Here is an 11957-nt window from a genome sequence, read left to right on the forward strand (position 1 = left end):
TGATTGAAACCTATTCTACTCTTGATTGAAACGCTGTCAATAGTGTATAACAGCTGACTGTAATTACCACTGTTACAACTAGAAGCCTTCTGACACGTCATATGAATGTCACAAAATTTTTAGATCTAAAAATTTGACTAAAAAAAAAAGGGATCTCTCGTCTAAATTAATTTAGTAAAAAAATTTAAATTAGGTGTAAATTTAGTGTTAACTATGTGTCTGGTCTTACAATAAAGATATTCATAAAACTATATAGACTAATGGTCAATTATTATCAAGATTGAACTGCAACCACACCCTAGACTCATTGATCGATTGGCTAATCAAGTCAATAATTAGCATTTATCAAAGGTAAAAGAAACAGCTGATCGTTTCAGACAGTCAAGTTTCAGAAGCCAATCTTAACATACATAGTAAGGCCCATCAAACATTTTAAGATCAAAAGTATTTAAGCAAAAACTGACAAACGGTTTAAAGAGTAAAACGAGGAACAATTGGATCTGATCTGCATAGGTAATGCTAATCTGAATTAGAGTTTAACAATCCGCGACTTAGCATTAGTACTTTCAACACATTAATGATTTTTGATTTACAACCATTTACAGGTCATTGATATGCTACAAAACATAATTAATCTAAACATCACAGGAAAAGATTGTATAAAATCAAATTTCGTTCAGAAACCATTAAGAAAATAATCTGTTTTATTCTGTTTGTTGCGTAGAAATGAACTTTAGATGGTTGTAAATGTTGAATCTATGATGAATCGATGATGTTGAAATCAAAAGCTATAGGGATTTTCTATACAACAACCATCTCAGTATTACATTTTGAAAGAGATAGTATCAATCTTAAAATCAAAGATAATTACACAAATCATACCTAGACGTCAAATCATCAAGAAAAAGCCATTAAATAATATTTATGAAAAACTTCTCCATTCATTGCCAGAATATTTGAAGAAAATGATTCAGAGTGAAATGAAAACTAAAGATAATTGAGAGATGACAAAGATTGCAAAGAGTATATTGCAAAAGAACCAAATTTAAGTTTTTTTTTAAAAAAGAAATTTCGAAATACATTCAATTTTACTACACACTAGCTATATTGGAAACTAAACGGCAAAACTCTAGTTACAAAAACTATTAATTATTGCCATGAATGTCAGACACATCAAAATTTTTGTTATTGATACCCTACTGTTAGTTATAAATTAAGAATTATATATCATAGTTCTTAATCAAGGGTTTCTAAACTCAAGAGCTATCATTTAATAATAATATATAATTGATAGTGGTGTACTAATAACAATATGCTAGTGTCACAGATAATAAAAGCTTATAACAAAGATCGTGATCTGTGACATTAGCTAATACACTATGGTTATTTCTTTGTAAAACAAAACATAGGAGGAAGTTCATCAAATATTCAAAAATGTATTACCGTCATTTCAAAGTCCATGTGTCTCAACTTTGATATTGTGTATTGATTAACGTTGAAAATTTAATCGAAGTTCACAAATCGTCTTTCAACAATTATGAAAGCAGCTGGAATCACCCTTGTGATTAGATAAGAGAAATAGATAAATTAACATTATAACAATGAATTCTTTGATTGAAAATTCTAGGTTTATTGTTGGAAAGGGCTAATCAAAAGGCACCCAACTGTTGCCGGAAAAAATCACGGATAATTTAGAGCGTGTCTATTACAAGATCGCCACTTAACCTCTTACATCATACCCCCTAAATTGAAAATATATACATAAATTAATAAAAAGAAACGGTAAATAAAGAGCTATTATTAATTGCCTCATAACTTTTAAATTTACTAAAATCTAAACTAAAAATCTAAATATTGGCTCTTTTTTCAAAAAAATTTACGGATATCACCCAAAATTCTATCAAAAGTGGAGCTAGTGATATTATCTGAAGCAAGACCTTCGTTTCCAATTTTAGCAAACGTGATAGCATCAATAAAACCACTAAAATAATCAGATGTAGCTTGAGATATATTTGGATATAGTATATTTTGTAATCTTACCGTATGTGAACAACCATCAACTGGTGGTACACCGTTAAATCTACTTTCTATCCAAGTCCAAGCAGCTGGAGCACCAAATAATGCTTCAGTTAAATGACCATTCAATAAATCTTCTGCAAATTCAATTGAAGGGGATCCAGCTTCACACCATTGTTGATAAGTCTTTTTTGTTTCCCCTATTGGTACCCACAGATCCAATGTACCGTGATAAATAAATACAGGAGTTTTTGGAAAATGTTCATTGGTATCTAAACCCACTAAGGTATTATTTCGCAATAACGTCTTTAATTCTGGTATTTCAAGTAGTTCAGGTCCGATTGGAAACATTGGGTTAGTGCCTTCCAAAATATTACTTCCAAAAAAACTAATAATTGTTTCAATCAAACAACTTTCTCTTGCTATCGTTAACTTATGGGCTTGATTGGGGGCGACATGTTCAGATAATATATAAGAAGCATTTTCAAATTCGTTTGTCAATCCAATTAATGAAACGGGAATTATACCAGCACCCATGTTACCTTCGACCGCTGGAATACAACTAGTAATATTGGTAACGAATCCACCTAAGGCTGTGCCAATCACATTTTCTTCAAGTTCTGGTGCATAAGTTGGTAAAAATGTAGTTGCCCATCCACTTGCTAATGAACCACCTGAATAACCCCACATTGCAACTTTAGCTTCAGGTTCAATCCCTGTAATATTTTTTGAATTTAAAATGGCTCTAATTGAATTTAAAGTAGCATATCCAGATTGTCTACCAACGGTGAATGCAGATTTAGGTCCTTGATAATCTGGTGAAACTACATAATAACCATTATTTAAAGCTAATGTTATAAATGTTACATCTGCTTGTATTGAAATTGTTCTTAATGAAGAACCATATAAAAAAGCATACAGTGGAGCACAATCTACACTAGTACTATCTTGAAATGTTTGATAACTTATAACTTTATTTGGATCAGCATTATGAGGTTCCATAACTGTTGTAACAATTGCATTTGGATTTCCAAATGAGTCTTCAGATCTTACTAATATTTGCCATGAATTTTTAATATTAAGTGGGAAAAATACAAATTTAATTTGATTAGGTGTATTTCTAAATTTTAATATATCTCCTACTTTTGCATCTTCAAATCCTATTGGTGGTGTATAGAAATCATCTTCACTCGGTACGTTTGGTGTCACTGTAGTTGCTGAGACTATTGAAAAGATAAGTGAAATAAGTAAAAAAATTGTTCTCATGATGGATAATTTTGAGTCTTATCTTTTTTAAATCATGAAAAACTCTAGCTCAATGAGACTAAGGGCAAACTTCTGTATTATATAGATTCCTAAATGCTTGACATGTTTTTAAATCAAGACTAATAAGGTTAAACTTCTACTCTTTAGAAATTACCCCATATTATTTAGACTTCAACTAAAACTTTTTATATCCTGAATGGTGTTAACTCTTGTTTAGTTTTTCAGTTTCTCAACAATAAGAGTTTATTTTGCAAGAGTTGATAAACAAATTCTAAACTCGCTATTTGTGTATAAAACGTTTTATTTTTTTTTTACCAAGCTTATGAATTAATTATAAAATTACTATTTTAAGTAAAAAAGGTACTTCATCTTTCACCTTTGCCTTCAGATCTTTCAATTTGTTTAGTATAAAGGATCTTTTACTTATCAAATTTTAGCCTTTTAATTGTTTGTAACAAATGTGACAAATTTTATAACATTCGGTTTTGAGGGTTTTTGTTAAAACATTTATGGACCTGCATTGATTGAGGGGCTGAAGAAGTTTATCCGACAGCATGATGCATCCTCGAAAAAAAATCTTACATACTTTTACGGATTCTTACATTTGTCTTGTACACGACGAGACTTTAGATTGTACAAGATGTTGATTAAATAAAGCTTTTCACGATTGATCCACCTAAATTAAATGAAGCTCAAATCAATGAGTGAGAAGGTTATTTTGAAATATGATACAGCACCAGAGGTTAGTTTGACCCATTCAGAAACATAAAATGGTTTAAATATCAAGGTGATTACGAAATTCTGGACACAAACCTAGCAAAACACTTAATGGAGTAGTTAACTCTAAATCCCTGGTGATTAATTTATCATACTTCAAAATAACTTTCTTACTCATAATTTGAGCTTCAATTAATATAAGTGGATCAATCATAGCAACTTCATTAGAATTTACCACATTAGCTTCGTTTGAATTAGCTTTAATTGAATCTGTAGCAGTCCCTAAAATACCTTTTGGTAATGCTCAGCATTTCTATAGAAATTTGATCCCTTCATGATAGATAACAATCGGAATCGAGGTAAGATAACCTGCCGTGTCTAGTTCCACGAGATTGTTTTCTTGAGATATAGCATTACTTTTAGGCACTTTTAGTACATCATATTTGAGTTTTATAAAGGGTCCAATTAATAATTTACATTATTGATTGGAATTGAGACAAGCCACTATTCAAATACATTGAGATGAATACATTTAACAGCAATGAAGTAGCGAAATAATGTAGCCTCATAATTTAGCCCATTGATAAAAGTATTACTTAAAGTCTTCTAATTGAATTTTTGTCAATATTTTATGATTTACGAAGATAACAAAGTAGGTGATTCATTAGAATTCAATAAATCAAAGAACTAATTATTTATATCATTGGAAACATCGGCTCAATCTTTTATCCTTTGATCGATTGTGAAAACGATTCAAATGCAACAAATAACCAGTTCTTCCAACTTAATTCCTATTAATCTCCTACTTTATTATACTCGTACTTTATTGGTTCCATGTGTTTATTTCTCACATTTGATATTGCATTATAAAGTATCAATCAAAATCTCAAGTTATTTGTTCATTATGGTGGTTTAATAAATTTAATGATTCATTGACACTTAGGAAATTCATCAATTTGTTGTAAGTCGGCTTGATACAAAATCAAAAATACATCGATAAGATCACATGCAACTTGACTACTATGAAGTGATTGAAGGGACTTGACCTATCTGGGGCTAAATTAGTACCAATACATACTTATTTTAGTACAGTGATTACCACGAGAAATTTAAATAAAACACGTTTTATTAAACAATGTTAAATCCAACACAGAAAAAAAAAAATGTTATTTTGTGTTTGTTGATTTTGAAAAAAAATAACCACAATAGAAATTTTTCAAATTCAAAATTAACTTTGTATGAATTTTTCAAGAAGTTTAAATTTATTACAAAAACAACATTTTAACTTATTCAATAGATTCAATTTCATCACCAAAAGATCAATTAATATCCTCAATCACAACAACTTCAAAATGTCTGAAGAAAATTTCAAATTAGTTTGTTTAGGTAATCCATTATTAGATTTACAAGCAAATGTTGATAAATCATATTTAGAAAAATATAATTTAAAAGATAATGATGCTATATTAGCAGAACCTGAACATTTACCTATATATGAAGAATTATTAAAAAATAAAGATTTAATATTAGTTGCAGGTGGAGCAGCTCAAAATACTGCAAGAGGTGCTCAATATATTTTACCACCAAAATCTGTTGTTTATTTTGGTTCAGTTGGTAATGATGTTTATGCAGAAAGATTAAATGAAGCTAATTCAAATTATGGATTAACTACAAAATATCAAATTCAAAATGATTATCAAACTGGTAAATGTGCTGCATTAATTTATGATCATCATAGATCTTTAGTTACTGATTTAGCTGCTGCTAATCATTTTAAACCTGAACATTTAAAAAAACCTGAAAATTGGTCAATTGTTGAAAATGCTGAAGTTTATTATATTGGTGGATTTCATTTAACTGTATCACCAGAAGCTATAATTTTATTAGGTAAAGAAGCTTCAAAAAATAATAAACCTTTAATTTTAAATTTTTCAGCACCTTTTATTGCTCAATTTTTTAAAGATCAATTAGATTCAGTATTGCCTTATGTTGATTATGTTATTGCAAATGAATCTGAAGCTGAAGCTTATGCAGAATCTCATGGTTTAAAAAACACAAAAGATTTAAAAGAAATTGCAAAATATATTGTTGATTTACCAAAAGAAAATTCCAAAAGATCAAGAATAGTTATATTCACTCATGGAACAGAACCAACTATTTCTGTAACTAAAAATAACGGTGAATTTGAAATTGAAGAATATCCAGTAAAACCATTATCAAATTCTCAAATTGTTGATACAAATGGTGCAGGTGATGCATTTGCTGCTGGATTTGTTGCTTCATTAGTTGAAAATAAATCTTTAAAAGATTCAATTGATGTTGGACAATGGGCTGCTTCTTTATCTATTCAACAAGTTGGTCCTTCTTTCCCATTTCCAAAACAAACTTATAAAAAAGATTAAATAGATAGATAGAGAGTAGTTTTGAAAGTGGGGCCGAAAGACAAATTTTTTATTATTGTCTTGTTTTGACTCTTGTTTATAGTTTCAATGTTGTACAAATACTTTATAAATCTTTAGATTTGAAAACGCCACATGTTATAAGCCATTAAAATCTCTCTTATAGCTATTAAAACTTCATTTAGTACTTTCTTTACCCGTAAGATTGTTAACGTCATCAATAATCGTTGAGGGAAATTTTTTTCCTCTCAATTTGTCAATCAACAAATTAATAAATTCATTCATGGTCAATTTAGGGTCGATATCAATACCCGCAAGTAGATCTTTAAAGTATGTCTTCAATGTCAGTAACAAGATACTTTTTCCGAGAATTTCCTTATTTGCGAAATATACGGACATTTCATAATAACAGAAATACTCGTTAATGTATTTTGAGACTTTTTGATTGGGACGTGGTAATTTTCGCAAATACATGCTATGCATTTTTGCGTCATCATCTTCTAAATCAGAATTGGAAATAATGAATCTAGCAACATCGACCCATCTAAAGCCTAAAGCAGGGTTACTTGGATATCGTATAGCTATTTTGAATTTATCTGCGTAATCTCCTTTTAAAAAACCCTTAGCAGCAAGTCCCCAAAGCTTTCTTGGATAATTAGCTAACACAAATTCGTCTTGAATATTTCTTAACTTCACGAGTTTTTCAAGATCATCTGAACCATTAATAATTAATTTGTGAGCTCTTGGAACTTCCAAGTATTCTTGTGGATCCCTCTTGTCATCTGAAAAGTCGAAATTTTTGAAAAATATTTTTAATTGTCTATCTATCTCTTGTGTTGAATTTTTACCAAATCTCTCATCTAAAGACAACTTATTCTTCAAATCCATGAATTGTTTACTCATTTCCGTTAATTCTTTTTGCATTTCAGCCATGGCAGCTTTATAAACTTTATGTTCATTTTCAACCGCTTGCTTGATTTTTTCCCAATCAACAGTGTTTTGTTGTTGATCACTGTGAAGCTGTTGTGCCTGTTGATTGACTTTGTTCGTCCCTTTCTCAACAATTGGGATTTTTTGGTTCTGTTGTTCTATTGTACTCATAACCTTGTCGTAACCAGAAAGTTTCATGAAACTTTTGAACTTAGCAAATTCTTGTTGGAATGAAGGATCACTTGAATCAAATTCTGTATCTGATGAGTCCGTTGTTTGTCCTGAAGTTTCTGTTGTAGAATCTGTTTCTTCAATTAAATTTATTTCCTTTTTCCTAGTATTCAATGGTTGCATTACCCTTCACAATTGGATATTTATCATTTTTCTAGATAAATTTCATCCCTTTCTAATTAATACTTTACCCCTGAATTTCTTATCTAAAATTAGTTTACTTACGTGAAATATTGAGCGTGCGCATAATTGGGGATCTATACAAAAATATTCATAATCCTAAACAAGGAAATCAAAAATCAAAATAAATCTAATCAGAACTTAAAAAAACACGCGTATTTCAAAACAACGCAATAACTTGTGTAATATATCATAATTAATCAATTTGATTAATTATAAAAGATGGTGGAACAATCATCAAGTTCGGTTGGTGATATTAAAGAAGAAGTTACAACGGATCCAATTTTTCAAAAAATAATCCAATCAAAACAACAAACTTCAACTCAACAAAGTCAAGATCAAGATCACAATCAATCAATCAATCTGAAACAACAACAAGATCAAGTGATACAACAACAAAAGCAATTGAACTTACATCAGCAACAGTCACAACAGCAACAACAACAACAACAATTACAACAGCAACAGCAACAACAGCAACAATTACAGTATCAACATGAATCAACGATACTGCCACAAGTTGATGATACTCTACCAACCAACCAATTCGGTAATCTAACTAAATCACAACGAATGGATTTAGCTTATGATTTTCATCAAAAGATTTTAAAATTACCAATCGATCAAAGATGGTCAAATCGTAAAATTGCTAGATTTCATGGTATAAGTGAAGGAGGATTAAGAGCTCGATTGAAAAGAGGTAGTCGTCAACCAGCTGTTGAACAAGCATTAGAAATGAATCAAGATGAATTGGCATCAATTGCATCATCTTCAATTAAACATAAACCAATTATGTTTCAAAATGATGAAATTACATTAGTTAATTTATTAAATGAAAAAAAATCTAATAATGAATTTTTTGATGATCAATATATATTAGAAATGGCAAATTGGATAATTAAATCAAGTTATGAAAAATTGACGAAAGAACAAGATGAAAATGGAAGTAATGGAACAGGAACTACTCAATTGAGGGATGCATTTCTTGCTCAAAAGAATGAATTGAATAATTTCGTAGATATGGCTTGGGTATCTGCATTTAAAAGAAGAAATAAAGCATTATTCAAAAAATCCAGAAAAAATAGTAACTCATCATCATCAACAAATAAGAGACGGAAACCCTCCAATGCGACAGCAACTCCCACTACTACAACAGCTCTTCCTCCTCCAACCATCTCTTCCTCAGAGGAAGAAGTAGAAGAAGAATTAAATTATGACCCATCCCTTCCAGAACCAGAACCAATGCCAAAAGAAGAAATTGAAAAACTTTCTAAAACAGAACGAATGGAAAAAGCTTATATATTCAATCAACTTCAACGTGTATCTTTACCACCTAAAAGTCGATGGTCAAATCGTAAAATTGCAAAACATCATGGAGTGAGTGAATCAGGATTACGAGGAAGATTAAAAAGAGGCAATGAATCATCTAATGGTCATATTAAAAGAAGAAAATTAAATGTTGACGAAGAAAATCGTATAAAAGATCATATTAAAAATGTTATTGATAAACCTATTACTTCAACAATGATTACAAATATTGCTAATTCAATTTTAAAAGATAAGAATATTAATGATTCAAATCAATTTGTTACAAGAAGTTGGGTTAGAAATTTTAAAAAAAGAAATCCTGATTTAAATTATCAAAGAAGTTCTCAAAAGAGTAATGATGATAGTAACAATAATAATAATAATGCAGATGAAGATGAAGATGATGGTGAAAATGGTGGTGAAGATGAAGCTCAATATAATGGAAATGATGAAACTGACGATGAAGTTGATGATCATAATAATGAATTTAGTGCTCAAAATTCTAATAATAATAATAGTAATAATGCTGATGTTAAAATTGAAGTTGGAAAATAATTATAATTTAGCTATATAAGAATATACAACTTGTATTAATTTTTTGCAATTTTAGTCCCATACATTCATGAGTTTGGTCAAGTGTACTTTAGAGCATTTTCTACATAACTTATTACTTTCTAATTGACTTGAGTTATGACCTATGCATGTTTCATTAAATGTAGAGCAACATTAGCAAATTGCAAAAGTGAATCATTTCTGTATTTAAACTCGATTACTATCTGCTGATCTCCAAATCTTTGAAGTGTACCCAGACTCCCTTAATCTGTAATTTATTGAGCAATAATCGACAAACTTGTGAAAGTAGTCTTGCTAAGCCCGAGCCCTATATTTGGCTCTGTTGTTCGTAGGATTGAATTTTATTTAGCAGCCTGTACTAGGAATATTTTGAATTCCTTGGTCACGCTTGGACGTATTTGTAATGTACTTTTCTTCTCTATTTACCTTGTAATTGAAATTGCCTTCTCTTATCATCTTCTTTTGCCTTTTGATAAATTTCATCTTTTCTTGCTTCCATTCTATTTAAAAAATCTTGTTTATTTAAATAACCAGCACTACGATTAAAATTTTTTAAATCAGAACTTAAAGAATCTTTATCTAAGAAACTTGCCCAATCTAATCTTGACTTTTCTAATGTTGATAATTTCATACCTTTATTTGAATTTAATTTTAAAAATTTATTAATTAATGACGGTCTTTTTAATTTTATTCTTAAATTTAAATTTTCATTTGTTATTGGATCTTTTCTAGTAATTGGAACTTCAGATCTATATTTAAAATTTGTTGAATTTTGGGATGTTATATCATTAGTTGAATTTAAATATGCTTTTGCTTCTTCTGAATTTGCGTCAACTAATTTTGATTCTGTAACTAATTTACCTGCAAATGTGTAGTTTATTTGGATTTGAATTTGTTTTTCACCTGATGTTGATGATGATATAGGATTTTCATTGTTTGATGATTGTAACGGTAGTGAATTTGTATCGGGAATTACTTGATTGGATTGATCGTCTTTTTCGATATCCATATGATCTTCGATGATCGTTCTATTTTCCTTCAAATCATTAAATATGGAATCAATATCAATAGAACTAGTATTCTTAACTAAACCATTAGATGCAACTTCAAACTTTCCAATAAATTTTGATTTTTTAACTTCTTTTTCATGTAATTTCTGAGATCGTGTTTTAACTTGAGATATATTTGATTCAATTTTAGAATAATCAGGTAAGTTCGGTGTACTTTCAGTTTCTGATTCATCATCTTCACTGATATGGTCTTCTTCATCTGCTTGTTTTTTTGTTGGATCATAATCTTCATCCTCTTCTTCGTCTTCATCTTCTTCTTCTTCGATTTCTTTGGTCACCGTCGGTGAATTCCGTCGAGATGTTTCTTCTGTGCTTTGTGCTAGAGATTCCAGATGTTGTTTCGCCATCTAATGAATGTTGGGTATTTCTAAAGATTCTGAATGAAAATTCTTGATAATTAGGAAGCTGAAACAAAATAGTAACTTAATTTCAGATAAAATAAAATTTCATTAGGCTTTTAAACAGAAAACAATACTTCACTTTCGAAATTAAAAGCTTTATGAGTTTATAGCGGAAATAGAAACCTGCTTCCTTCACTCGTTGATGTCTGTGGGTTGGTTGATTAACTCGTTAGTAGTCAGCTTTCAAAAAATCATTCTTATCATTTCCCGACATGACATTAAAAATGTGACACTGACTCCAACTTGGCAAATGGAATTTTTTTCTTACAATTATTTCCAAACTCTTGTTTAGTGATAGAAGAATACGAGAGAGAGTGAAGATAGCTTTTACTTTGTGATGAATGATCGTTATCAAGTTTGAGGAAAGGAATGCAAACGCAAGGCTTCTCAAGAAATTTGATTTCACCAAATTTTCATGACAAAGAACAGATAATCACGGCCAATCGAAATCTTTTTCCAATCCGCTTGCCAACTCAACATTGACAAATCAATATGTACTCCTCAACTAATTTATTTGCGAATCATGGAAATGAAATCGGCAGTTGTTGAAAGAGGTAAACTATGAAGTTTAAAAACGATTGGACCTTTTTCGTTTTCACGAAGGTAACAATCAAGTATTAGCCACAATCTGCAATAAAATGGTAAAGCTCAACGGGCTATTAAGAAGGATGCAGATTGTGGCTTATAGCTGTTTACAGGTTGAGCATTGCGTAGGTGATGATGCATTTTAGTACAAGATTTTGACTTATCTGAGAAAGCTGGCCATAAATCGTAAAGAGCTGCATCTAACAAGACAAAGAAATCGTGGTTGATTGTAAAAAACGGAAACTCAGGGTTTTAAAATGTCCGATGGGAAAGCCTCAAAA

The 11957-nt window shown here is 30.1% G+C and overlaps 6 protein-coding genes across 6 annotated transcripts; 2 read left to right on the plus strand and 4 right to left on the minus strand. All coding sequences in view use genetic code 12, as the record gives it.

Moving 5' to 3' along the window:
- Positions 1-1866: 1866 nt before the first annotated feature.
- On the minus strand, positions 1867-3282 carry KGF55_001586 (uncharacterized protein; the record flags this gene model as incomplete). Its single annotated transcript, XM_051756176.1, has 1 exon — positions 1867-3282. The coding sequence occupies one exon, from the start codon at positions 3280-3282 to the stop codon at positions 1867-1869; it is 1416 nt and encodes a 471-aa protein (XP_051615896.1).
- Positions 3283-4057: 775 nt separating this feature from the next.
- Positions 4058-4531, minus strand: KGF55_001587 (uncharacterized protein; the record flags this gene model as incomplete). Its single annotated transcript, XM_051756178.1, has 2 exons — positions 4058-4281; positions 4516-4531. 2 exons carry the CDS (start codon positions 4529-4531, stop codon positions 4058-4060), a joined length of 240 nt encoding a protein of 79 aa, XP_051615897.1.
- An 820-nt stretch (positions 4532-5351) lies between these two features.
- On the plus strand, positions 5352-6401 carry ADO1 (adenosine kinase; the record flags this gene model as incomplete). The annotated part of the gene is made up of 1 exon (XM_051756179.1): positions 5352-6401. The coding sequence occupies one exon, from the start codon at positions 5352-5354 to the stop codon at positions 6399-6401; it is 1050 nt and encodes a 349-aa protein (XP_051615898.1).
- Positions 6402-6575: 174 nt separating this feature from the next.
- KGF55_001589 (uncharacterized protein) lies at positions 6576-7682 on the minus strand (the record flags this gene model as incomplete). Its single annotated transcript, XM_051756180.1, has 1 exon — positions 6576-7682. The coding sequence occupies one exon, from the start codon at positions 7680-7682 to the stop codon at positions 6576-6578; it is 1107 nt and encodes a 368-aa protein (XP_051615899.1).
- Positions 7683-7961: 279 nt separating this feature from the next.
- KGF55_001590 (uncharacterized protein) lies at positions 7962-9602 on the plus strand (the record flags this gene model as incomplete). The annotated part of the gene is made up of 1 exon (XM_051756181.1): positions 7962-9602. The coding sequence occupies one exon, from the start codon at positions 7962-7964 to the stop codon at positions 9600-9602; it is 1641 nt and encodes a 546-aa protein (XP_051615900.1).
- A 436-nt stretch (positions 9603-10038) lies between these two features.
- KGF55_001591 (uncharacterized protein) lies at positions 10039-11037 on the minus strand (the record flags this gene model as incomplete). Its single annotated transcript, XM_051756182.1, has 1 exon — positions 10039-11037. One exon carries the CDS (start codon positions 11035-11037, stop codon positions 10039-10041), a length of 999 nt encoding a protein of 332 aa, XP_051615901.1.
- Between the last annotated feature and the right edge of the window lie 920 nt (positions 11038-11957).

This window comes from Candida pseudojiufengensis (genome assembly GCF_024610245.1).
Source record: "Candida pseudojiufengensis strain CBS 10847 chromosome Unknown scaffold9, whole genome shotgun sequence".
NCBI lineage: Eukaryota > Fungi > Ascomycota > Pichiomycetes > Serinales > Debaryomycetaceae > Lodderomyces > Lodderomyces pseudojiufengensis.